At 46.4% G+C, this 23,641-nt stretch overlaps 2 protein-coding genes across 4 annotated transcripts in view; one reads left to right on the top strand and one right to left on the bottom strand.

Annotated features, from left to right (window-relative positions):
- Nucleotides 1-23,641, bottom strand: part of LOC311421985 (dual specificity testis-specific protein kinase 2-like) — an 86,759-nt gene that overhangs the window by 35,687 nt on the left and 27,431 nt on the right. Inside the window, exons 10-11 of one of the 3 annotated variants that reach the window (XM_084494576.1) lie at nt 22,662-22,878; nt 18,547-18,777 (exon numbers count right to left, since the gene is read on the bottom strand). The exons of 1 other annotated variant lie outside the window; for it this stretch is intronic. In XM_084494576.1, coding sequence (XP_084350702.1) covers nt 22,777-22,878 — 102 coding nt within the window. In that variant the 3' untranslated portion in view covers nt 18,547-18,777; nt 22,662-22,776. Of the gene's footprint in view, nt 1-18,546; nt 22,879-23,641 lie in introns of those variants that run through there. One more of the 3 variants, XM_084494575.1, reaches the window with a different exon arrangement.
- Nucleotides 1,000-16,719, top strand: LOC311421989 (ficolin-1-like). The gene is made up of 8 exons (XM_084494585.1): nt 1,000-1,141; nt 1,580-1,633; nt 5,031-5,066; nt 7,405-7,506; nt 9,824-9,948; nt 10,416-10,545; nt 11,010-11,144; nt 12,510-16,719. The coding sequence occupies exons 1-8, from the start codon at nt 1,003-1,005 to the stop codon at nt 12,755-12,757; spliced, it is 969 nt and encodes a 322-aa protein (XP_084350711.1). The 5' UTR covers nt 1,000-1,002; the 3' UTR covers nt 12,758-16,719.

Genomic DNA, 23,641 nt, shown 5'->3' with positions numbered 1-23,641 from the left:
GCTGATTATCTGGGAAAAGCTCTGACGCAGAGTGGGGACCCAGGCAAGCACAGAGGTGGAGCTTACACTGAATTTTTTTATTAGGTATAAAAGGCCTAGATGGATCAATACTAACCACAGTGCCTGGGACATGGAGAAGGAAAGCTAAGTAGAGAGCAGAGAGTTGTGCCAGCAATGGGAAGTGTAGCCGCAGTCCTTCTTTTCCTGCTCAGCATAACAGTCACCATTTGCAATCCCCAGGACACCTGCCCAGGTAAGTGGGGCACAAATCCTACTGCTAACTGCCCTAAGGCAGGCTGTTATAGCTGAGCTGAGCTGGGGTGGGGATGGGGGGCAGGATTTGTTCCTTCTATGCATCTCTTTAATTCAGCTGAAAGGAGGAAGATGGGTGATGAAGTCTCAGTAGTGGCTTCGCAAAGCTGCTGGCTCCAACCAAAAGGTTTAGCATCCTGACAACTCTCTAGTGGGCTCTCCAGAAACAGGCTGCCCCATTCATAGTTTTCCACCCTCTTCTATGTTTTCCATCTGTGGCACCCTGGCTACTTGGGAACACTGCACAACACAGTTTTTGGTCTATATTCTCCAGAAAGACAATAGGCGTGATTTTAAACTGATCTGGTGTCAGGAAATCAGGCTAGATCTTTAGGATCTCTTTAACTCAGAATCTTTACTATCCACATACTCATCAGTGCCATTTACTTTTTGCTGTGTTACCCCACAGAGCACCTCACATCTTCTGTTTTATTAAGTTACAATGTATTTGTCATGCATGTAATGTCACATATCACAGCCTTCTTCCACTAAACTCCCCTGAAGCCAGAGAGATCCAGTGTCTAATTCTAATATGCAACAACCTCAATACCGTCTCTTAATACACATAATTATGCCAGACTCCGTTCCTCAGATAGGATATCACTTGCCTATCTTTGCCTTTTGCACTGTTTCTGAAGCCCAAAGGGTTCAGTTTCCTCTCCAAGACATTTCAGAGTCATAATAATCTCCATGATGACTGTCTTCATTAATTCAGAGGTGAGAATAGTGGGACTAGGTGATGCTGACCGGCTGGCTGTTCTCCAAGGATGCCCAGGGATCCCAGGTGCCTCTGGCTCAAAGGGAGAACCAGGTCTCCCAGGAACAAAAGGTGAGATTCCAAAACCCAGCAATGAATGCTTTGATATTAGATTGCTTTGTTGTGGGGGGGAGGAGCTGTTGAAGGTCACCTCATACCCATAGGAGTCCTTCAAAGACTCCCATGTCATAGTGGACTTGCAGGCAAAGTGAGTCACAACAACAGAGGAAGCTGCTCCACTGGGGCAAAAGCCACAAACTGGCTCCAAGATGTACAAAGCTCACAGGAATTCATAAGTGAATTGTAAAATAAGACTGACATTGGCAGTACCTGTGTAGTACAGCTTTAGTAGAAGAAAGGGAGTGAGATATGTTGTAAAATACCATCCGATGAACAAAAAACATCTTCCTTGTTTCTGCACAAGCTGAGGCCTAGCTGCCCAGGCTTCTGTGTCGCCTCCCCTCTGGTCAGATTGCAATATACACATATAAACTGAGTTTTTCCTTGTAGGAGAAATGGGAACCCAGGGACTCCCTGGGAAAGCAGGACCACCTGGTACAAAAGGTAATGCATGACATACTCAGCTTCAATCTATAAACCCACTGAAGTCCAAGGCATACATAGGGAGACTGGATCTACAGAGATAAAATACCTGAGAGTTGGTCATACTCCAAGAAACAGCCCTGAAGTAGCATAGAGCAGGAAGATTTGGGGCATGCATCTGGCATGGGATGGGTACTAGGAACAGTGTTGTAGGGTGGGACCACATCTCAGAGGAAGATACTACTCTTCTTTTTGAAGTCCCCCTTATCAGCCCCGTATAAGCAGACATCTCTCTACACAGCAGGCTGTGTAAGCAAGCTGGGAGACTCCTAAAGACTCCAGGAGACATCCTGGTCCAGATATGAGACGAACCAACCAGAGGAGAAGCATTACTGGACCTTATGCTCACCAATGCAGATGAACAAATAAAAAAGATTAAGATTGGAGGCAATGTGGGCTGCAGTGACCACACCCTGGTTGACTGTGATCTCAAGGAATATGGTCTTGGCTAATAGCAAAGTCAGGACCCTGAACTTCCAAACAGCGAACTTCCAGCTATTTAAAGATCTAGTGGCTGAGATCCCCTTGAACACTGTCCTTAGGGACAAAGGAGCTGAACAGAGCTGGTAACTCTTTAAGGATGTTTTTCTTAGAGCACAAGAACTCTCCATCCTCCTGTGTAAGAAGGCACGCAGAGAGGGCAGGAAATGAGGATGGCTGAGCAAAGACCTTTTGGTCAAACTCAAGTGCAAGAAGTAAATGCACAGGAAGTGGAAGAAGGGACATGTGGCTTAGGAAGAGTACAGGTTTGCTGTCTGGATGTGCAGGGATGGGATCAGGAAAGTCAAAGCAAGGATGCAACTGAGATTGGCAAAGATGCAAAGAATAACAGAAAGGGGTTCTATAAGTAGATTGCTCAGAAAAGAAAGGCCAGGGAGAGTGTTCCCCCTCTGATAAACGAGAAGGGAGAACTGCTAAAAACAGACATGGGGAAGTCTGAGGTACTCAACAACTTCTTCACTGGTGGTCAGGCTTTCCACAGATCTCATTTCCCTGAACATGTAAATGAGGGCTGGGAGTACAAAGTCCCTCCCACTGTAAGTGAAGGGTAGGTTTGAAACCACCTGATGAAACAACAATTTCAAATCTATGGAGTCTGATGACATGCATCCCAAGGTCCTGAAGGAATTGGCTGATGTAGTTGCCAAGCCTCAGTCCATCATATTTGAAATATGGCAGTCAGGTGAAGTCCCTGGTGACTGGAAAAAGGGAAACATCACCCACATTTTTAAAAGGGTAGAAAGGAGGACCCAGGGATCTACAGACCAGTGAGACTCACCTCTGCATCTGTCATGGAATGGATCCTCCTGGAGGCAATGTTAAGGTACATGCAAGACAAGGAGGTAAACTGAGACAGCCAGCATGGATTCATCAAGGGCAAATCATACATCACCAATCTGGTGGCTTTTTGGGTGGCTTTTTGTGATGGAGTAACTGCATCAGCTGACAAGAGAAGACTGACTAATGTCATCTACTTGGACTTCTGTAAGGCCTTTGACACAATCCCACATGATATCCTGATCTACAAATTGGAGAGAGATGAAATTGAAAGGTGGACCATTCAGTGGATAAGGAATTGGTTTGAAGACCTCACCCAGAGAGTGGCTGTCAATGGTTCCATGTCTAGGTGGAGGTCAGTGACAAGCAGGATCCCTCAGGGATCTGTATTGGGACCAATGCTTTTCAATATCTTCATCAATGACATAGACAAGGAGACTGAGAGCATCCTCAGCAAGTTAGCAGATGACACCAACCTGAGTGGTGCAGTCAATATGACAAAATGAAGGGAAGAAATCCAAAGGGACCTGGACAAGCTTGAGAAGTGGGCCCACATGAACCTCATGAGGTTCAACAAGTCCAAGTGCAGGGTGCTGCACCTGGACCAGGGCAATTCCAGACATGAGTACAGACTAGGACAAGAACTCATTGAGGGCAGCCCTACAGAGAAGGACTTGGGGATTCGGGTGGATCGAAAGCTTGACATGATGCAGCAATGTGCACTTGCAGCCCAGAAGGCCAACTGCATCCTGGGTGGGATCAAAGACGAGTGGCCAGCAGGTTGAGGGAGGTGACTGTGCTCCTTTACCCTTGTGAGGCCCCACTTGGAATCCTACACCCAGGTCTGGGGGCCCAAGCACAAAAAGGATGTGGAGCTTTTAGATGTGGTCCAGAGGAGGGCCACAAAGATGATCAAGGGGCTTGACCACCTCTCCTATGAAGACAGACTGAGAGATCTGGGGCTGTTCAGCCTACAGAAGAGAAGGTTCCAGGGTGACTTCATGGCAGGTTTTCAGTACTTAAAGGGGTCTTATAAAAAGGATGGAGAAGGACTCTTTACTGGGGTAGATAATGATAGGACAAGGGGGAATGGTCTTAAATTAAAATAGGATAGATTTAGATAAGACATTATGAGGAAATTCTTCACTGTAAGGGTAGTGAGGCATTGTAACTGGTTACCCAAAGAAGCTGTGGATTCCCCATTCCTGGAGGTGTTCAAGGCCAGGTTGGATGGGGCTATGAGCAACCTCGTCTGGTGGGAGCTGTCCCTGATATAGGCAGGGGGTTGGAACCAGATGATCTTTGGGGTTCCTTACAACCCAAACCATTCTATGATTCTATGATTCCCTATTCTCCACGCCTGGAGTGGAGACAGCTGGCATACAGTGAAGCAAGGAGGGAATAGGGATTTCCTTGCAACGGGCTGACCTCCCTCCACAAAATGAGGAAGTCACTTTTTTGATCTCTCTCTGTTCATAGACTCAAGCTGAGAACAGGGCTGCATAAGACAAGACTGTTGAGCCATGCATTAAGAAGCATTCATAGACATGGTGCAGAATCAGGAAGCAAATCATGCCATTTCCAGCTCCCAGCACATGGCATCATCTAGGAACTGAGCACTGGCACACTGAACAGCTGGGAAAACAGCCCTTTGAATGCTGAATATGTACGTACTTCCCTGTCAGAAGCACCCAAGACATCAGCAGAACCCCACAGGAGGAGATTGAAACAGGACACATTGAAACAGCAGCTATTGTCTGAAATCTCACAGATCACAAGCTTAGAACTGAAAACCAACAACAACAACAACAATCACTGAGACAGAGGCATGAATCCAGCAGAAGGAGAAGCAATTGTCCTGCTGTTTCTGAGAGATGCTGCTGATTTGAAGAGCAGGCAGGGCCTCGCAGGCTGCCTTCAGCTGGGGCACTCACAGAGCACCATGGCTTTGCACCATTTACAACAGCCTCTCCTGTTCATTTGGGAAACACAGAGGGCCGGGAGCCACTACTTAGGGATTTGCAGTAATTCAGTCCCTTTGAGTCATCTGTGATGAGCATTTTTCTCTTGTCTCTTGCAGGAGTGGCTGGAGATCCTGGCTTCCCAGGACCAAAAGGTAAATTGTGCTGAGATGAATTTATGATGAGAGTCTGCCTAGTTCAACTTCCACCCCATGCCATTCTAGAACAACACACCATGTGGGAGCAACTAGAGAAAAATAAAAGTACCCCACAGGGTACTTGTTTTGGGCTATTTGACAATAGCTCTCCCCCATCATAGGGCCTGGTCTGCTGGAGCTCCCCATAGAGGTTCAGGCCCGGCTCCTGGTGATGTGAGCAGCCCCTCTCCCAAACCAGCCAGACAGCAACAGGGGCTGCCACCAACTTGGGAGCCTGAAGCTGCTGTCCAGAACTGTCAACTACAGACACAGCAGGACTTTGCACACCACAGCCCAAGGGACCAGACACATCTGGGCAGAACTCTGACCTTCCCCTGCTATGTCAAAAGGCAGAGATTCAGATGAAACTCAATTACTGTTAATGCCACAGAAACTTGTCTCTCTCCAGCATTATTAATAGGGTAAACAAGGTGATGTTTATATATATATATATATATATATATTATTGTTATTATTTTTTCTGATGACATCATCCTGCATGCTAAGGCCACTGGCACATATGAGCTCTCTCTGCACCATGGCTTCTCTCACAAGTCTTTGGCTTGAAATAGGAGCCAAATGCTACTGAGTTGGTCACTAGTATAGCACATTTGCTCCAGCTGTCACAGCTGCTCCGGAAACACCCACTAAAGACCTCTGCCAGCAGTAACTGTTCCCCTTTTGGTGCTTCTGACCCTGCCTCCTTCCCTAGGTGTGTTTTGACTTCCTTTCCACACCCATCTACTACTGTTCTATGTGTCCCACCTAATACTCACTGGCACAAAATGTTTGCACCCCATTTGTCAGGCAGTCTTAGCAGCCAGCAGGTCTGACATAGACATGTATTGCATTACTCTTGTCATTTAGACTTCCTGACCCCTAATCAGGTGTCAAAGGAAAATATATCATACTGGGTCCAATAACCCAAGAGCAGCAAGAGAGCCACTCCCTGTCCCTGTGCCCAGGTCTAACTGGTAACCAGGCTGAAGTAGTTCCCAGTAGGCATGTACACGAAAAGGACATGTATACACTATATATATTATATATATATATATACACACATAAATACATAATATAAATATATATACACATGTGCCTCTAAACAAATATACAAATATACATGTTCATCTTCACCGAGAGCCACTCAGAGCACTCACATGAGCACAGAGAGCACCAACAGCTTCATCCTGCTTCCCTCTCTGGCTGAGCAGGATAGTGGTCCACCGGTGAGAATTTTTCTGCGTAGATAAATAGGTACAAGGGGGATTCCTCCAGCAAGAGGATTTACTCAGTCTAACTAGCAGCTAGATCTCAGTCTCACCAGTTGCTGGCACAGAACCCTGAGGCTGCAGCCTGACTCCAGACCACACACACACATAAGCAAAACTATTGGAGCACCCCAGCCCCACAGCCAACCCTCTGTGCTCTTGCCCCTGTAGACTCCCAGGTACCCTCACACCCACAGCAGCATGTTCAGACCCACTCACCCCCTGGAGTCCAGACTATTTCACCAGCTTTACCTGGGTTGATCTTTGCTAGCCATCACACTCACTTGCACACCTGCACTTATGCCAGTTGCTGCCCCACAAAGCTCTGACCCATGGTTTGGCTCCAGGTGCTGCACTCACACCCCATACACACATGGGCACACAGAATAGAGCTCTCACCCACTAGAAAGGTTTTTAATAAGATGACAGGGCAGACTGTGGTGATCAGGGCAGGGCACAGCCAAACAAGCATACTGACCAGCTATCTAAAATCAACCTTTTTAATCCCCTTACCCTCTACTTTCCCTTTCTTCTTCCTTCCCAAATCACCTAAATCCCTCCATTTTCCCACCTTTGGTTCCTCCCCTGAACACCTCACAATAATTCCTGTCCTCTTCCCCTGCATCCCATAATGTGTTGCACTCCCAGGCAGCCACCCCCTGTGCCTGCCAGGGAATCTGGAGAGTTGTTCCTGTTGACTCAGGCTTCTGGGTGTCACAGGTGGACATGGGACTGAGGCTCTGTGGGGGCAGCCCTGGGAAGCAGCCAGAAAAGATACTTGGTTCTGTAATTACAGGAGCCTGTGGCTTGGGCTCCCACCTGCCTTTGTCCCTCTGTGCTCTTCTGGATTTGAGCAGATGGGCCTTTGATGGGCTGGGAACCAGCCAGTACAGATCACTAACGAATTCTTCCTCCTGCCTTTGCTGCACCATGCCTCTTTGTGCATGCAGATGAGCTTATCAATTCACCTAACATCACAGCTCACACCAATGCAGCAGGATTTGGCTTGAAAAGCAAACAATGTCAAGTTGTGGAAGAGCAAAGGACTGGGTGTGGAAGGCAGACAGCAATTGATTATGTTGTTTGCCCAACAGGGACAAAAGGAGAGCCTGGGTTTCCAGAAACTTTGGGTGAGTTTCTTCCTTGTTCCTTCATCCCACTGTTGGCTTTGCAGAACAGACTAGTGATAACAAGCAGTAAGGCAGAATCCCTGCATCAGAAGTCAGAACAGGGCAGCAACTAATTCAGAGTGACACTGAAGGACAGAGTAAGGAGATATTACTGTTTACCTATTTGCTTCTCTCAGCCACATGCAGCTTCTGCATGGCTATTTGTAAGCCACCCAGACCAGATTACATAGAACAGTCATGTCCTGTGAGTGCTTCTTAAATAACCTGCTCTCTGTGTGACCTGGAGAAGGTCTGTTTTGGTCCTTACAGCCACACTATCCTGGTTTCCAAGATGAAGCCACTAAAAACACATGAAGTTCTGTCTAGACATCACGAAGGACTTTACAGTGCATGTGACAGAGCACTGGAACTTGTTGCCCAGAGGGGTTGTGGAGTCTCCTTCTTGGAGATCTTTAAAATCTGCTTGGATGTGGTCCTGGGCAAGCAGCTGTAGGTGGCCCTGCTTGAGCAGAGAGGTTGGATCAGATGGACCCAGAGGTGCCTTCCAGCAAGGGAAGGGAAGGGAAGGGAAGGGAAGGGAAGGGAAGGGAAGGGAAGGGAAGGGAAGGGAAGGGAAGGGAAGGGAAGGGAAGGGAAGGGAAGGGAAGGGAAGGGAAGGGAAGGGAAGGGAAGGGAAGGGAAGGGAAGGGAAGGGAAGGGAAGGGAAGGGAAGGGAAGGGAAGGGAAGGGAAGGGAAGGGAAGGGAAGGGAAGGGAAGGGAAGGGAAGGGAAGGGAAGGGAAGGGAAGGGAAGGGAAGGGAAGGGAAGGGAAGGGAAGGGAAGGGAAGGGGGGGAGGGGAAGGGGGGGAGTGGAGGGAGAGGGAGAGGGAGAGGGAGAGGGAGAGGGAGAGGGAGAGGGAGAGGGAGAGGGAGAGGGAGAGGGAGAGGGAGAGGGAGAGGGAGAGGGAGAGGGAGAGGGAGAGGGAGAGGGAGAGGGAGGCGAGCATCAGTAAATCTCCCTGAATTAGAACCAAAGCAGAGCTTCAGCCCACTCTGGCTACCTTTGGATGCCATAAGAACAGAATCCCATGAAGAGGCTCAAACAGATTAGAGAGCTGCAGTAACACCTGAAATAGAGATTAGGATGCCATGCCTCACTGCCTCAAGCACTCTTATTCAGGTCTACATTTCCTGGGCATGTATATACATTTGACTAATAAGTAATAGGCCACGTTCAGGAGCAGACCTCCATTATGAAGAATACCCAGGCTCACAAGACAGCCTGGCACAGCTGTGTGCCCACACATCAGATGCTCATAATGCTCAGACACTTGTATCACTACTACCATGTCATGGAGCAGCTCTGGAGAGCAGAGGCAGGTCCTGCCTTCAAGAAGTGGACAGTGTCCCCCACCAGGGCAGTGATTCCTCTCACCCCCACACCATGCACTGACACAGCACTGGGTTCTGGGTAGAGCAGGGTTCTTCGTATCTGATATACTGAGGATGCTCAATGTAAATCTTCCCAGACTTTCTCCTGTGAAATAATACTACAAATGCAGCTGTAAGCTAGGATCATAGAATCACATAATGGCTTGGGTTGGCAGGGACCTAAAGCCCTTCCAATTCCAACCCCTGCCATAGGCCAGACCTCTCCCACCAGCCCAGGCTGCTCAAAGCCCCATCCAGCCTGGCCTTGAGCACTTCCAGGGATGGGACATCCACTGCTTCTCTGGGCAGCCTGGGCCAGTGTCTCATCTCCCTCAGAGTAAAGAACTTCCATCAGTCCTTTGGCACCCATGTATATGAGTTGCTGTGGATTTGGTGGGGAAAAATATATACATACATAATATAGACATATGTATTCAAAACTGCCCCCTGTTGAATTCACAGGAAATGAGCTGAAAGGTATTTTCTGCATTACAGGTAGGTGGGGTATTTTTTGTATGTCACAGCTCCTATGCTGCCAGCTACCCATACAACTTCAGTGCCCCACATTCCTGAGTCCAAACAAATTCCCAGATCTTGAGTTTGTCATCCCACTTCCAAGCAGCTCCATCACCCAGATCCTCTAAAGACCCCATGCAGATGAAAGGGGTCTGAGCCCATTAGACTATCTCTTAGGAAGAGCCCATCAACCCTGTGACATATTGACTCACAGAGTAGCAGGATTTGTCTCCAAGTAGATGTGCACCAGAGTTCTGCAGTGCAAAGAGCCAGATGGGAGACTGAAGGCCCAAAGAAACTAGTTCATAGCACGAGGCTGATGTGCTGTCCAGATGCTGTGAGCACATCATTATTCTCTCCACTTCAACTGTTTCTCTGATTTGCTCACAAGCCAGGAACTGCCAAGAGCTGCTGGATAAAGGGAAGATCTTGAGTGGATGGTACACTATCTACCCCCAAGGCTGCAATGCCACCACTGTCTTCTGTGATATGGACACAGATGGTGGAGGATGGATTGTAAGTAGGATGGGGGGAGGGAAGCTTTTATAACCCTACAATAATTTTTGTTAACGCTCTAAATGATAGCACTAAAACAGCAACAAAAAGAAGAAAAGTATCAAAGACAGGAAAAACACATAATGAAGCCAAGTCAGAGAGGTGACAGCTGAAGTTTGTGTTAAACCTGGGTAAATCCATGTGAATACAGGCGATTCTCTTGGGAGAGATCTCTGGGAACAAACTGAGCACCACAAACTCTCTTCCATTCCTGCTTAAATCAGAAAATCCCTCCTCATTTCCAAGCATAGATGAAGCAAATTTGTGAGTCCCTGTTGGTTCAGTGCCCCCAGCTACCCTCTGGAGTGGCCCAATGCAATGGGAGAGTTTGCTGCAAAGGATTGTGCCACCTGTTCTCTGCAGTCAGGCAATGGAGCTTCTTTTAGTGAAGAATGACCTGACAGGGGTGAGACTCTTATTTCCTGCAGGTTTTCCAGAGACGCTCGGATGGATCAGTGAATTTTTTGCGAGACTGGTATTCATACAAGCAAGGATTTGGCAACCAGCTAACAGAGTTCTGGCTGGGGAATGACAACATCCACTTCCTCACCTCTCTGGGTAAGGTCTGCCTTCTTCCCCAGGCTGGGGCTGTTAGAGTGCACTCACTGCACAACGCTAGGCCATTAAAGACTGAACTTCTTGCATCTCTCTTGGGCCCCAGCAGTTAATTTTAAAAAGCATGCAGGCTCTTGCAGTCCATTGCACACAGGAAATTTACCTCTAAAAAAGGTAAAACTACAAGTAAGAGAAGTCAATCAGCTGTCTGCATGACTTATCCTGGAGATAGGCCAACACATCTATTTACTAGTACTGTTTGTGATGACAATCATGTTCACAAACAGACTTGGACTCACAATTATAATGCAGGACAGATAGTTCTGCAGCAATTTGAAATATATAATAATCTCTCAAGTAGTGGTAGCTCCTCTTGAGTTATCTCAGGGCTCCTTAAACCCCTCATCCCTGAATTTCATTTGCATACTCACCACCAGCCCCACAGAACTGCTGTCCTTCTCTTCTAGGAAACTGCGAACTCCGTATTGACCTGAGAGACTTTGAGAACAACTACTACTATGCCAAGTACGCTTCTTTCAGAATTTTAGGAGAGTCTGAGAAGTACAAACTAGTTCTAGGAGACTTCCTTGGTGGAAATGCTGGTAAGTTAGAAGCTTACTAGGAAAGACCATTTCCCAGAGCAATTCAAAAGCATTCAGTATTTACAGTACAGAGTGTTATCATGCACCATCCACATTTGGGGTCAATTTTTAAAATCTGTCTAAGGCACCCCAGGTGCACAGTGACCTCTGAGTGCAGGGAAGGAAGGGGACACCCATCATGCACAGACATGTGACCCAGAGCAGTAACTACAAGCCCTGCCACAAAGTTTTGCAGCAAATGCAGAATCTGGCTCTGAGCAGTGGGACACATAGCATTCCCACATCTTCATAGCAGCCAGGCCAAGTTCTGCTTTCAGTTTTAATGGAAGCAAATATTTACCATGAAGGTTTGGTATTTCTAGGGCTGGGGTGATATTCAATACTTTCAGCATCAGCACAACATCTTCTTAACTTCTGATGTGGTTTTTGTTTGTTTCTTTCTTTAAAAAGCAAACAAATCCTCTGCAAAATTCAATACCCTTCATGTAAGAATGGGTGAAACCAACATTTGAGATAGCAGTGCTCTGTTTATGTGGCTTTGTACGCTGCAACTCTTTCTGACAGTCCAGATCTCAATAATTCAGCAGAGAATCCAAGTGGTGTAAGAGTTGTGTAACTGCAAGCAGAATCTGGCCTATTTGCTCCACAGGCATAGATAAGTTCTCCATGTGTATCAGCAGTCCTAGTAGAGCTCAGGATACTCCTTTTCTCTATGACCAAGGAGGATACCTAGGTAAACAAGAGAACAGCATGATTTATAAAAACTGCCTTACAGTTTTTACAAAAAGGATGTAAACTGTTGGAGAGTGTCCAGAGGGTGACAAAGATGGTGAAGGGACTATAAGGGAAGACATATGAGGAGCAGCTGAGGTCACTTGGTCTGTTCAGCCTGGAAAAGAGGAGGCTAAGGGGAGACCTGGTCGCAGTCTACAGCTTCCTCACAAGGGGGAGTGGAGGGGCAGGAGCCGACCTATTCTCTTTAATCACCGGTGATAGGACCCACGGGAATGGTGCCAAGCTGAGGCATCAGAGGTTTAGGCTAGACATCAGGAAGAGGTTCTTCATAGACAGGGTGGTCGCACACTGGAACAGGCTCCCCAGGAGAGTAGTAGTAGTCAGTGCACCAAGCCTGTCAGAATTTAAGAAGCATTTGGACTGTGCACTTAGTCACATGGTCAAAAATTTTGGGTAGACCTGTGTGGTGCTAGGAGCTGGACTTGATGATCCTTATAGGTCCCTTCCACTTCAGGATATTCTATGATTCTATGATCCAGCAAGGCCCACTGATACCTTGCAATGATGCACAGAAACATTAAGTTCCCTTCTGCACTATTGGAGTAACTGTGAACTTGTACTCCCCTGCAGGAGACTCCTTATCATACCACAAGGACATGCCATTTTCAACAACAGACCAGGACAACGACATGAGCTCCTTTAATTGTGCCACAACCTATAAGGGAGCATGGTGGTACAATGACTGCCACTACTCTAACCTGAATGGGATGTACTGGCTGGGCGTTCATGGGAGCTATGCTGATGGTATAAACTGGAAGACCAGCAAAGAATACCACTACTCCCATAAGCAAACAGAAATGAAATTCAGGCCACTGTAACAGGGCAAGAGGATGTCTAACTGGTACCAACACATGCCACTCAACAGCCAACAGAAGACAGAAAACATAATGTTATTTGAGGGCAAAATTGAACAAAGAATTATATTGTAACTTGTGGCTATAGACCATAGCAGCTTTTAGGAAGCAGAAGCCCTCCAGATGCTGACTAAGCTTGAGCATCTTTTTTTCTGAAAAATCATTGCCTTGATTTAAAGACCAAGTGATGGTAAGGCTACTGCATCTCAGCAAAGCTCTCAGATGGTATTTCCTTCAGTGGCAAATACTGGTAATTTTCTCTCTAATCCATGTATATGAAGCCTTCAGTGGTTTTGCAGCCTCTTTTTCTGTTGGACCCGAGAGTGATCTGAAAGGACTGAATTCTCACACCCTCCCTTCAGGCCATGCTGGAGCTATGTAGACTGAAATGGAAAGGACTGAGCTTCCAGTACAGTGTTGTTAGCACTGTCACCTCCCTGCTTACCTTCCTATTGTCTCACACACCATGTACTCCAGGAACCACAGTGACATTGCCCACCAAAAGCCAGCTGCAGCCAGGCCCAGAGCCAGCTTCAGCCATTACCAAGGCACGTTTTCAGCATCTCATTCTTAAGCCACCACGAACCAAGAGCTGAATACAAGATTGTCCAGTAACGTGTGTAGTACTAAGACACTAAAATAGTCCCAAGTTAAACCTCACACAAGTGGCCAGCAGGTGCCAGTATCTTCCATTTCTTTTTCTTTCAAGTAGCATTTGAAAACAGGCTATCCACGGGCAGATGGAAACAGCTCATCCATAATTTGACTATTAGCAGAACAAGTTAAATAGAATGTCTTGTTCTTTGACTCCTACCCCTATAGATGATGAGTGAAAGGGGACGCTAGTGATAAATTTGCACTGCAGGGACAAATCAGTCAGTGGAACCAGAGTATTTATTTGTGTTATGTTCCTAAAGGTCACAGGTTTATTGCGCAACTTAGTGCACAAATGTGTAGCAAGGTAATACTTACAACATTGGTAAGCCTTAAAACATTGAGTCCAAACCTTGTGAGTATGGGAAAAGTGAAGAGGCCACTCACCCAGCACATGGGTGCCGTGCTGAGAAATAAATCCGAGGTTTTGGACATCCCTATACATTAGGTCCTGTCCCTGCTCACTCCTTTTTTTTTAGGTACATGACAAAGTGCATGTCTGAGTAGAGAATGCACCGAATTTACCATAGTCACTTCCCTATCTCCAGGGGCTCTGTTATGTTTTTCTCCTATTCCCAGTGATTTAAGTGTCCTCAGCAGGAGCAGGACCAACATCCTACAGCATCCAGTTCTGTCTGACCAGATCAGCCACCAATGTTGTTGTCCAGGAGCAGCCTCTCAGAGAAGCCCATAGCACTGCCACAGACAACACTGAGGACCACAAGCTCCTTTGTGGAGACATGAACTGATGCTGACACCCCCCTGTTTTAACCTAGCTAGAAGTGCTGAGTCCCCATTCTCTGGTCCCCCAATACATTCTCCTCTTATTACACAGAAACCTTCAATATTTAAATTTCAGCTCTGAAAGACACACAGGTTAGTAGGTTTAAGAGCACACCAAGAACAGTCTGCCCAAGTCCATCTGGTTGGTTTTCCTACACCTTCACTCGGATTCAGAGGAAATACTCAGGTATTTATTTGGGGGGTGTTGGGTGAGGTAGTTGGTACCTGGCTGGAGCATGAGGTTCTCCTGCATCCCCTAAGCCAAGTTATGAGACTGCCAGCCTCCAAGGGCTCCACAGCAGCTTTTTCCAAGGAAGAACACAGCAGTTTTGCCATGTGCAAGTACCCAAAGATTTCATAGTTTGTAAGAATTAAAGTTGTGTTTTTGCAGTGGAAAATTCCACTAACCTTGCACTTTTGAATAGTGATTGTACAAGGATAACAGTGGCATAACAGTGGGGGGTATGTTAAGCAGATAAGGGGACAGTGGAAGCTCCCACTGTACCAAAATGAGCAGGATGACTAAGAAAAACAAGACAAGCAGTTGCAAAATCAGAAAAAGAAAATATAATAATAATAATAATCATGGGCCCCTCCAGTTATGAGAGAAGAAGAAATAAAGGGGAAAAGGAGAAATTAAAGGTTGGTCAAATAAAATTTTACATATATGGTATAGCAACAAGCTTCAAGTAGGTTGTGAACCTGTAGTACTCAGCCAATGAGGAAACAGGGAAGAAATCAAGCATCGGGTAATAGATGATATAAGGTTATGATACACTCCTGCTTGCAGGATGTCCACCATCGCAATCACAAGTAGAATTGTTACTTCACTGAAATCCTCACCTGAGCCTGTGTAGATTCTGTGCAGATTCTCACAGTTTCTCACAAACTGGGGCTCATTCGGGATCCAGTCGCATTCTGGGGACACCTGTTACCACCACAGCAGGAAGGCATGCCCTGCTGATTTTAGTGGTCATGTGCATTGGTGACAGTGGTTCTGCAGAGAACTGACAAAGGAACCGAGACTGGTTAAGAAGGCAGGATCAGTGAAGAACTAGGGAAGAAAGGAAGGTAGGCACTCCGGTTTCGAGAATTTACCTGGTAAACCAAGATAAGAAATTGCCCTGGGAGTCAGGTAGGACTCCTGTGTGAAGTGTGATTGAGACATACTTTAGTAGGAAGCAAGTGTGGAGTCCTGATCTGTGGTTTTGTAGCTCCAGAAGAGGCACAGTCAGAGATGGATGAAGCAAGAAGTAAAAGGGAGAAAGGAAGAGTCTTGGGAAAATTTAGTGTACAATACCCCTTTCATGGTAAAATGCTTGGCAGTATGCCAGAGAATCTACCAAACCGTAAGTGTATGGTATCCTGTGTACAGTAAAGTGCTTGGCAGTACACTCCCATTTTCTAGAACTGGAATGTTAGTGTGTGGTACCCTGCAGGAGGAAAAATTTCTGTAACAGCACACTGGCAAGGGCTAGGAAAATGGGAAATAAGCATTCCAGGGGACAGGGAGATATCCCTGGGGCAGTGCCTGACAGTCCTGCAGGAAGAATGGTAAGGAATTCGAAAAATAATCGCAAAATTGGAGGAAATTATAAAAAAGAAAATTATTAAATGCTGCATATTAAGCTGGACAAAGGAACCAATTAAGTAAACAGCTGTATTTTGGCCAAAATACAGGTCTGATGAAAACTCAGGCTTTAAATTTATATGTAAGCAATAAGACTCCTTTTTCCGAGAAGGAGACAAGTTATGCTGCTTGCTGGGTGCTGGGTGTAAGTCGGTTTTTATCGAAAAGGGGTAGGACCAGCAGAAAGAGGAGTCAGAGGAAAAGACAGGTAGATGGGAACCCTTAGATAATTTAACCCATCCCTATAATCCTAAAATTGCAGCAGCAGCAGCAGCCACTCCAGGAAGGGAGACAGGAACTGCAATTAACACTTCCTTCCTTACAGAAGGAACGCACTCTAGGCTCTGGCAAGAATTAGAACAATGTAGAAGAGATATTGGTAATTTCCCATTCCCTGATACTAACAGTACTAACACTCCTATGTATTCTCTTAGCGAGGTCCCAGCGAGGCAAGGACATATGTGAACTCCCCCCACACACACACACACAAACACCAGCAGAGGGGTTAGAATTTTTTAAAAAGGAAATAAAGTCTTTAACTGAGGACTCTATAGGATTAGAACAGTTAGATCAGTTTCTAAGACCTAATCTGTATTCCTGGGGGGGGAAACAATGTCAATCTTGAGTATGTTATTCACTGGAGAAGAGTGGGGGGGAATGATTAGGTGGGCAACTACGCAAGAATGGGAAAGAATCAACCCCCCACAGACCAGGAGTAATTCCAATAAGCAGAAATATCCGCTTGCTGACCCCAACTGGAATAATAACAACCCACAAAACAGAAATCATATGAGAGACTTTGGGTCAGAATGAGAAATTACTCAAGGATGAATCCTGAGGACCCTTTAGCCCAAGGGTTTTGAAAGTTCATTTTGTGATTAAAGGCTGGCCAGATATACAAAAAAAAAAAAAAAAAAAAAAAACAACAAAAAAAGCTCCAGAAGGTGGAAGTATGGAGCAAACAGTCAGTGGAGACCCTCCTGTGGGAGGCTGAGAAGGTGTATGTCAGGAAGGCAGATGAGAGAAAAGCAGAGAGCAAAACTAACAGTATTCACTGTGGACCAGGTAGTGAGGCAAAGGGCTAGAGATAGAGGAATAAAACTTTCAGGCACAGGGTGGAAGAGAGAGGAAGAGAGACAGAGGAATGGCAGGCAAGAAAACCTGTTTTGCAGCCTAAATCCTAGCAGGAACAGCCTTTGAGAAGATGTTTTAAGTGTGGCTGGGCCAGCCGCTTCAAATAGGAGTATCCAGAGTGGAAGAATGAGGTGAGATTGTTTGCTGTTATAAATTCAAAACAGGGGAATCGGGGCTTCTCAGAAAGCTAGTCCCACTGAGAGCCCATGATAAATGTAAAGGGTTCAAGCATTGAGATAAGGACAGCAAGATTATTCTACAATTATCGTCAGAGGCAAAACAGACTTAGCTTAGGAAGATTAATAAAATTTATTACCTATTGTTAATGGGCTGGAGCAGTAAGAAACAAAGAAATAAACTGGGGGTACCTTCCCCCCTTCACCCTACTCCACCTCCTCCCCGCCCTGAGTAGTGCAGGGGACGGACATGAGGGAGGGCTGCAGTCAGTCTGCCCATGGTGCTTCATTTCTACCACCCCTTCACAGTCATTTTCTTCCCTGCTCTGGTGCCATCTTTCCTGGGCTGGTCCTCTGTGGACTTCTCCACAGGCAGCGGCTCTTCAGGTCCATCCATCAGGAGTGGGCTGCTCTGTCTTGGGACCCTCCAGGAGCGGCAGATCCCCCTAGATCACCTGTTCCTGTGTGGGCTTTCCACAGGCTGCAATGTGGAGATCTGTTCCGCTGTGGTGCACTATGGGCTGCAGGGGGGCAGCCTGCTCCACTGTGCACCTCTCCACAGGTCACAGGGGAACTTAGCTCCAGTGCCTGGAGCACCTCAGACACCTGGTGACTGGTGTCTGCTCACCCAGAGGTTTCAAAGACCTTAAAATCTTAAGACATTAAATTCAGTTTATCGTGGTCAGTGTGTTCCTAGGAATGGCCTCAGAAGAGCAGGGTTATGTGGTCCATCCGGGCTGCAGATTGTTTCTCACAAGCTGTAACCCTAAAGATGATAGACTTCACAGGACTGGGCTTTGGAAGGAAAGGTCTCCTTCCTACCAATGACTGGTCATGTTAGAATCTAATAAAACTGAGGTCCAGTGCCTCTATAGGGTTTGTGTTTGAATGCAGCAGACTTAGAGGTCCACTGCCTCCTGGCAAAGAGCTTGTGAGACAGCTGCATCTGAAGAGTAATTAGGGCTACTGAAACAGCATAAAAGAAGCTGCATCCAGGGAAAAGAAATAATTTCACTGTGGTTTGGTCCTTTTGACTTATCATGGGATGCTAAGATGGAAAAGATGAATCCAACACTCTTTGCACTATGCTTGTACTGCTGCTGTTACCTTGTTCTCACCTAACTGAAGCAAGGGGGTGATTTAAGAAGCCAACTGACCCTACCACAAACCAAGGGCACCAAGAGGCAGCGTGCTCGAAATACCACTTTCTTATAGCTAATAATGTTTAAATGACTTTTCACTAAGGGTTTACATCAGCTATGCTGATAGAGCATAAAGATGTTCCTTGAGTTGTGTTTGGTATCTCTTGCTTGAAAACTTGTGGCATTTCAGCAGCACACTGTAGACCCAGAATGATGAAACACGGTAGCCAGGACTGATGTGGTAAAGAACCTCTAATCTTTCTTTATTTCCAAATAGCATTGAAAAACAAAGACACAATGAACGACATGGAAATGCATGGCCCATAGGGTGCAGCATTGTCTGGTCCATGTTGCCAGCATCAGCAGAGCAAATGGCCAAGAGGCAGGGGAGGCAGCTCCTAATCAGGTCCTGATCAAGGCAAGCCTTCGAGACTCTCCACCTACCATTGGTGTTGCTTCAGTTGCCTGGACAAAGAGATATGAAATTCAACTAATTACCTGGACTTTGTCAGATTGGTGTGGAAAAGCCAGGCCCTCCAGTCCCAGCAAGGGGATCACAGCTGGAGGGCATTGAAGCTGGTTTCCTGTGCTTGTTTTTCCCTCTAGTTCTGACCAGTGATGAGAAACTCTTGGTCAACTAGATGCACCAAATTCTCAGACCACCTCTGTTCTCTGCAACCTCCAAATATCAGCTTTTGTCATCCACATGGAACCTTAAGACAGTCTCAGTTCCACTTGCCCTTGCAGCAGGAACCAAAGGTCCCTCTAGCAAAGGCCTGATATCCTTTGGTCACCTAAGACTCAGCATGTGGCTGGATGTCCCAACCATATGACACATGGCAAGCCTAGTAGAAACACATCTCTGAGTCCACCCTTGTGACTGCTCTTAAAATGCCATGTAGACTTGGTTTCATCAGCCATACCTACACTAGAAGATAGAGTAGGCTTGTTCCCTTATCTGAGGTTGCCATGACTCAGCCCAGCTGTCCAGACCACCAGCCTCCTTCTCTCTTCACAACAACCTGCACTTCCTGATGGCCCACTGGCAATGGTTCATGGTTCACACTAATTGTCACATTATGTCCAAGCAACTGGGAACAATGCTGGTGGTTTGACCTGCAGTGAGTGATAGTTTCAACCTTTCTGACTGTTGGGACATAATACAACTGTGTGAGCAATGGCAGAACAGCACCTACATCCATGCCATCTTTAGTCACCAGCACTGATAAAACAACTATGCCAAAAATGCCATTTGCATTGGAATTTCTCTGGCATCACCCCCATTTATGGCCAGCTCAAAAGTATTGGTGCTTATCACAGCTCAAGCTACATGGGCTAATGCTGTCCTCTGTGCAGAAAATAACATTCCTATGGATCTGTAATCCTTGAGTAGGTTTCTTACCTCCAAGCAGATAAATAAAACCAAAAGAACTCCCTTCATACTAGTGTTACCGAAGTACACACAAATCAAACAGCAAATTGTGAAACTGGGACAAGAAGCAAGTTTGGTCTGGCCTCAGTCTCTTCCTTTAGCCCTTTTGCATATATCAAGGGCAAAGGAAGGGCTAAACTCCTTTGAAATCTTAAATGGATGACCCTATGGAATACAAAGAGGAATATCCATGCAAGTAGGGGATGAATTCATGACCTCCTATATGGTGGTCTTAGGTAAACAGCTTAATGAAATTGGAAAGCATGTGAGTGGGACTCCAGGCAGAGGGTTAGATGGACACAATAGACGACCTGGCGATTATGTGTTTGTACAGTCTCTTGCAGAGAAGACCTTGGAACCTCAGTGGGAAGGATTCTTCCAGGTCACAGGGATCAGAATCAAGCAGCAGAATGCCCGGATCCATCACATCAAAATGAAAAAGGCACCCAAGACCGCATGGAAGGTTACTCAGGTATGACCTGGAAGGTTACATTTCTCACAGTATTAATGGTATCATTGGTCAAGAAAACTGAACAGTGGATGCACAATACCTATGTGAATCTCACCCAGGCAGTGAGTGATAGTTTCAACCTTTCTGACTGTTGGGAGTCCACAGTGCTGCCTAGAGGCAACCTAGAATTATGAATTGGACATTGACCTTTGCGCACCCAAGAAAGGGAACATATTGATTTGGCAAGGATGATCATGAACATCTAGGGGAGAGATATAAACTAATCCCATGCAAAAACATTAACATACACCAGATGCTTAAATGATAAAACTCCATGCATAGGTACAGGTCCACTGAGCTATTTAAGCCCAGGAACTTGACAACTGTATTATGGCAGAATACGTAGGAACTTCTAATCTTACTAAAATTAGAGATTATGGTGTAGGTGTCACAATATGTGCTGATAAAAAGGATACAAACTCAGGATCTCACGGCCTCAAGTCTCTCATGCAAATTTGCAAGCTACAGAAAGGATTCTATTGGCTATGTGGAGATGAGTGTGCTAGAAAAAAAGCTTATCCTTAAATTGGAAGGGTCATTGTATCGGGGGCTATCTTAGCTCTTGAGCTCTTCCTGAACCACCTCCAGGAATAGCCTAGACCTTAGGGAGAGAAACACATACTGTTTTGAATAACCCCCTCATGATGAGAGCCACGGGATTCCATAGTTTTGGAAGATGATTGATTCCATCCCTGGATTCCATTCCATTCTACTTCTCAAGGCTTTGCTCCTTGCTGCTGGCAGTATGAAGCTGGGAGGAAGATTTCTGCTGAGTAGTTTTACTGTTGAGCAGGAGGTTTCTTCTGCACAGATGTCAACAGCATGATGGCAGCTCTGGGGAATGAGAAGTTCTCTGGAGGTGTGGTTGAGACAATAACTCTGGTGCCATTCAGTGCATTTCATGTCAGGTCCTGATCATAAGGAAATCCCTATGGAAAATGCACCACTCCTCCACAACATCTCTGTCCTGGCACAATACTGACACTCCCTTATACAAGCACCACAACACAGATGTTGGGCCATATGTGACACCAAATTCTACTTCAAGAGCTTGAGATGAGACCCACATGTAGGTCTATAGCACTATGTGAGAGCACATCATTCCTCCCACAAGGCTGAGAGCTCCATTGGGTTATACACTATACAATTACTTTTTCATGGACAAACGAAGGATCCTTGCTCTAAGAGATTACAGTCTGCAAGAAGAGAGCCACTGCTCCACCACTATACAGGCAATATGCCTATTTACACTCACAAAAAATTTGGTCTGAGTAGAACCTGTCTTTCATGATGATGGTGCAGCCATCAGCTGATCTAGAGACACGAACTTGTCTGCTCAACTCTTTCTCTTAATTTGCAGTGCCAGACCATTTCTTGACATCATTCTTTCCATCTCTCATTTGGATCTACAGACCTAGAAATCTTCCTCCAGCCCACAGAAGAAAACACAGAAGAAAGTATCAGAAGAAAATCCTTTAATGGCTGCATGAGCCCTGGAAGTCTAGGTTAGAACCTAGGTTAGAACCACAAGGATGTCTAGCCGCTGGAGAGGCAATGGGATGCTCAACCAGGCAGAGGAATAGGTGAGATACTGCATAATGCCAGACCAAACTCCCCCTGCTTTGGCCTCACAAGCTCTTGGCACTGTGCTTGTCGCTATGCATTTGCAGCAGGATTAGAGGTGGGGAGAGAGACTCCCGAACACAGTCTCCCATCTCTGAACCCAGACTGAGGACAGTGGGGAGAAATCCATACTGATACAATACTGGGACAACTCTGACGTGGCATGTGCCTGACAAAGCTTTTACGATAGGAGATATTTATCAGTTAATTCATAGAGAAGGCACACCCTGCCCATTGCCTTGGCCTGGTGCAGTTCAGCACCTTGTGGATAGTCCCAGCACTCCAAAACTTTGCCTGATACTGATGAGTCCTGTGTACAATGTCAAGGAACCTAGTCAGAGATTTAGAATGTACCTGTCCTTGCATGGCTACCAGAAGGGTGTTGTAAGGCTTTGAAATATAAGGCAACCCTGAGGCTCACTGAGTGTGCTGAAGCCCCACTCCTTCACACCATAAGGACCACAGCCTCCATAGAGGAGATTCCCCAAGGCCAGAGCAGGTACGGAAGGGGAAGACCCTGAGTCCAGGGGGCACATGGAAGCAGGAGAGAACTACATTTCTGTTGGGTATTTGGAAAGCATCTGCAAGGGAGTTCAGGTCCCTGACCTGCCCCTCCAGGATCATGTGCTTTTAACAAGCAAATGAACAAAGGCTGCTTGAGGCTGAATTGTATCAGTTAAAAACCTACCTAAGAAATATATACCCTTGATAAATCCCTTCTCCATTTTTAACCACTTTTTCCAACCCAGAAATTAGAGACAGAGACTATGATTAAATAAATACCAGCACATCACTTGGCTGTTCTCTTTCCCACCTTCCTTCTTCACTCCTGACCCTCCAAGACAGTTGATTTACAGTTCGTGCAATACTCCACCAGGCCTCACAGGAGGCCCACAGCTCAGCCCAAAAGCTGATTTTCCCTCATAGGCTCCAGGCTCTCTGCAACATCCTCCAACTCATCCAGGATTTCGGAGAAAGATGGCCTCTTAAATGCTTCCACCTGGAACAAGAAGGGAGAGGCTGAAGATGACACCCTGGACAGGAAGTGGGTGCTGTGCAGCAGCTCTCCTGGGTCCCCCATGGCTGAGCAATGACATTCATCCATCAACAGCACTGGCCTGGGCCATGCACCTGCCAGAAGAGCTTTTTCTGGCATTACTGCACAGTGATCCAGGCACAGACTGCTGCAAATGAGCAGCCATAAGACTGATCCCAAGGCACAGTACAGCACAAGCAAAGACAGGAAGATGCTGAAGTCATGGTGTGTCAGGCCAGGTTTCAACAGTGTGCAGGAACTGTTCATCCCAAAGCCAACCTGAACAGTGCAGGGCCAGGGGTTGTGCAGGGGAAAGACTGGAGGTAGGTGTCAGGAGGAAGATGTCTCATTCCCTGGGCTTTTTCATAATAGTCAGAATCTGTTTTGTCTCCCTGACACAGGTCATTGTCAGTGGGCTGTGTTCCCCAGTCCTCCCGGTGCCATTGGCGTGTCCTCAGAGTTGGGGTTTGTCCCTTTTCCTTTTGAAGGACAGAGAAGTCCCCCTCCTTCTCTTACAGGAGAGAGTATACCTCACACCTTGTTTGGAGAACCCAGTTTCTTCCACAAATGCAAGGGCTGTCAAGGAACACAGCCTGGGGCACTTGGGTACCTCCAGCCCAGGCCCCCACTGTGCCATCCTGAGGCTGCTCTTGTGCCTGGCCCTGGGGAAGCCAACCTGGGGAGCCACACTAGAACCTGCCCAAACCTGCACATTGCACAAAAGCAA

The sequence above is a fragment of the Aythya ferina genome (genome assembly GCF_964211825.1).
Source record: "Aythya ferina genome assembly, chromosome: 20".
NCBI lineage: Eukaryota > Metazoa > Chordata > Aves > Anseriformes > Anatidae > Aythya > Aythya ferina.
Note: the sequence above shows the minus strand (reverse complement) of the source record. Positions and strands in the feature narration are given on the sequence as shown.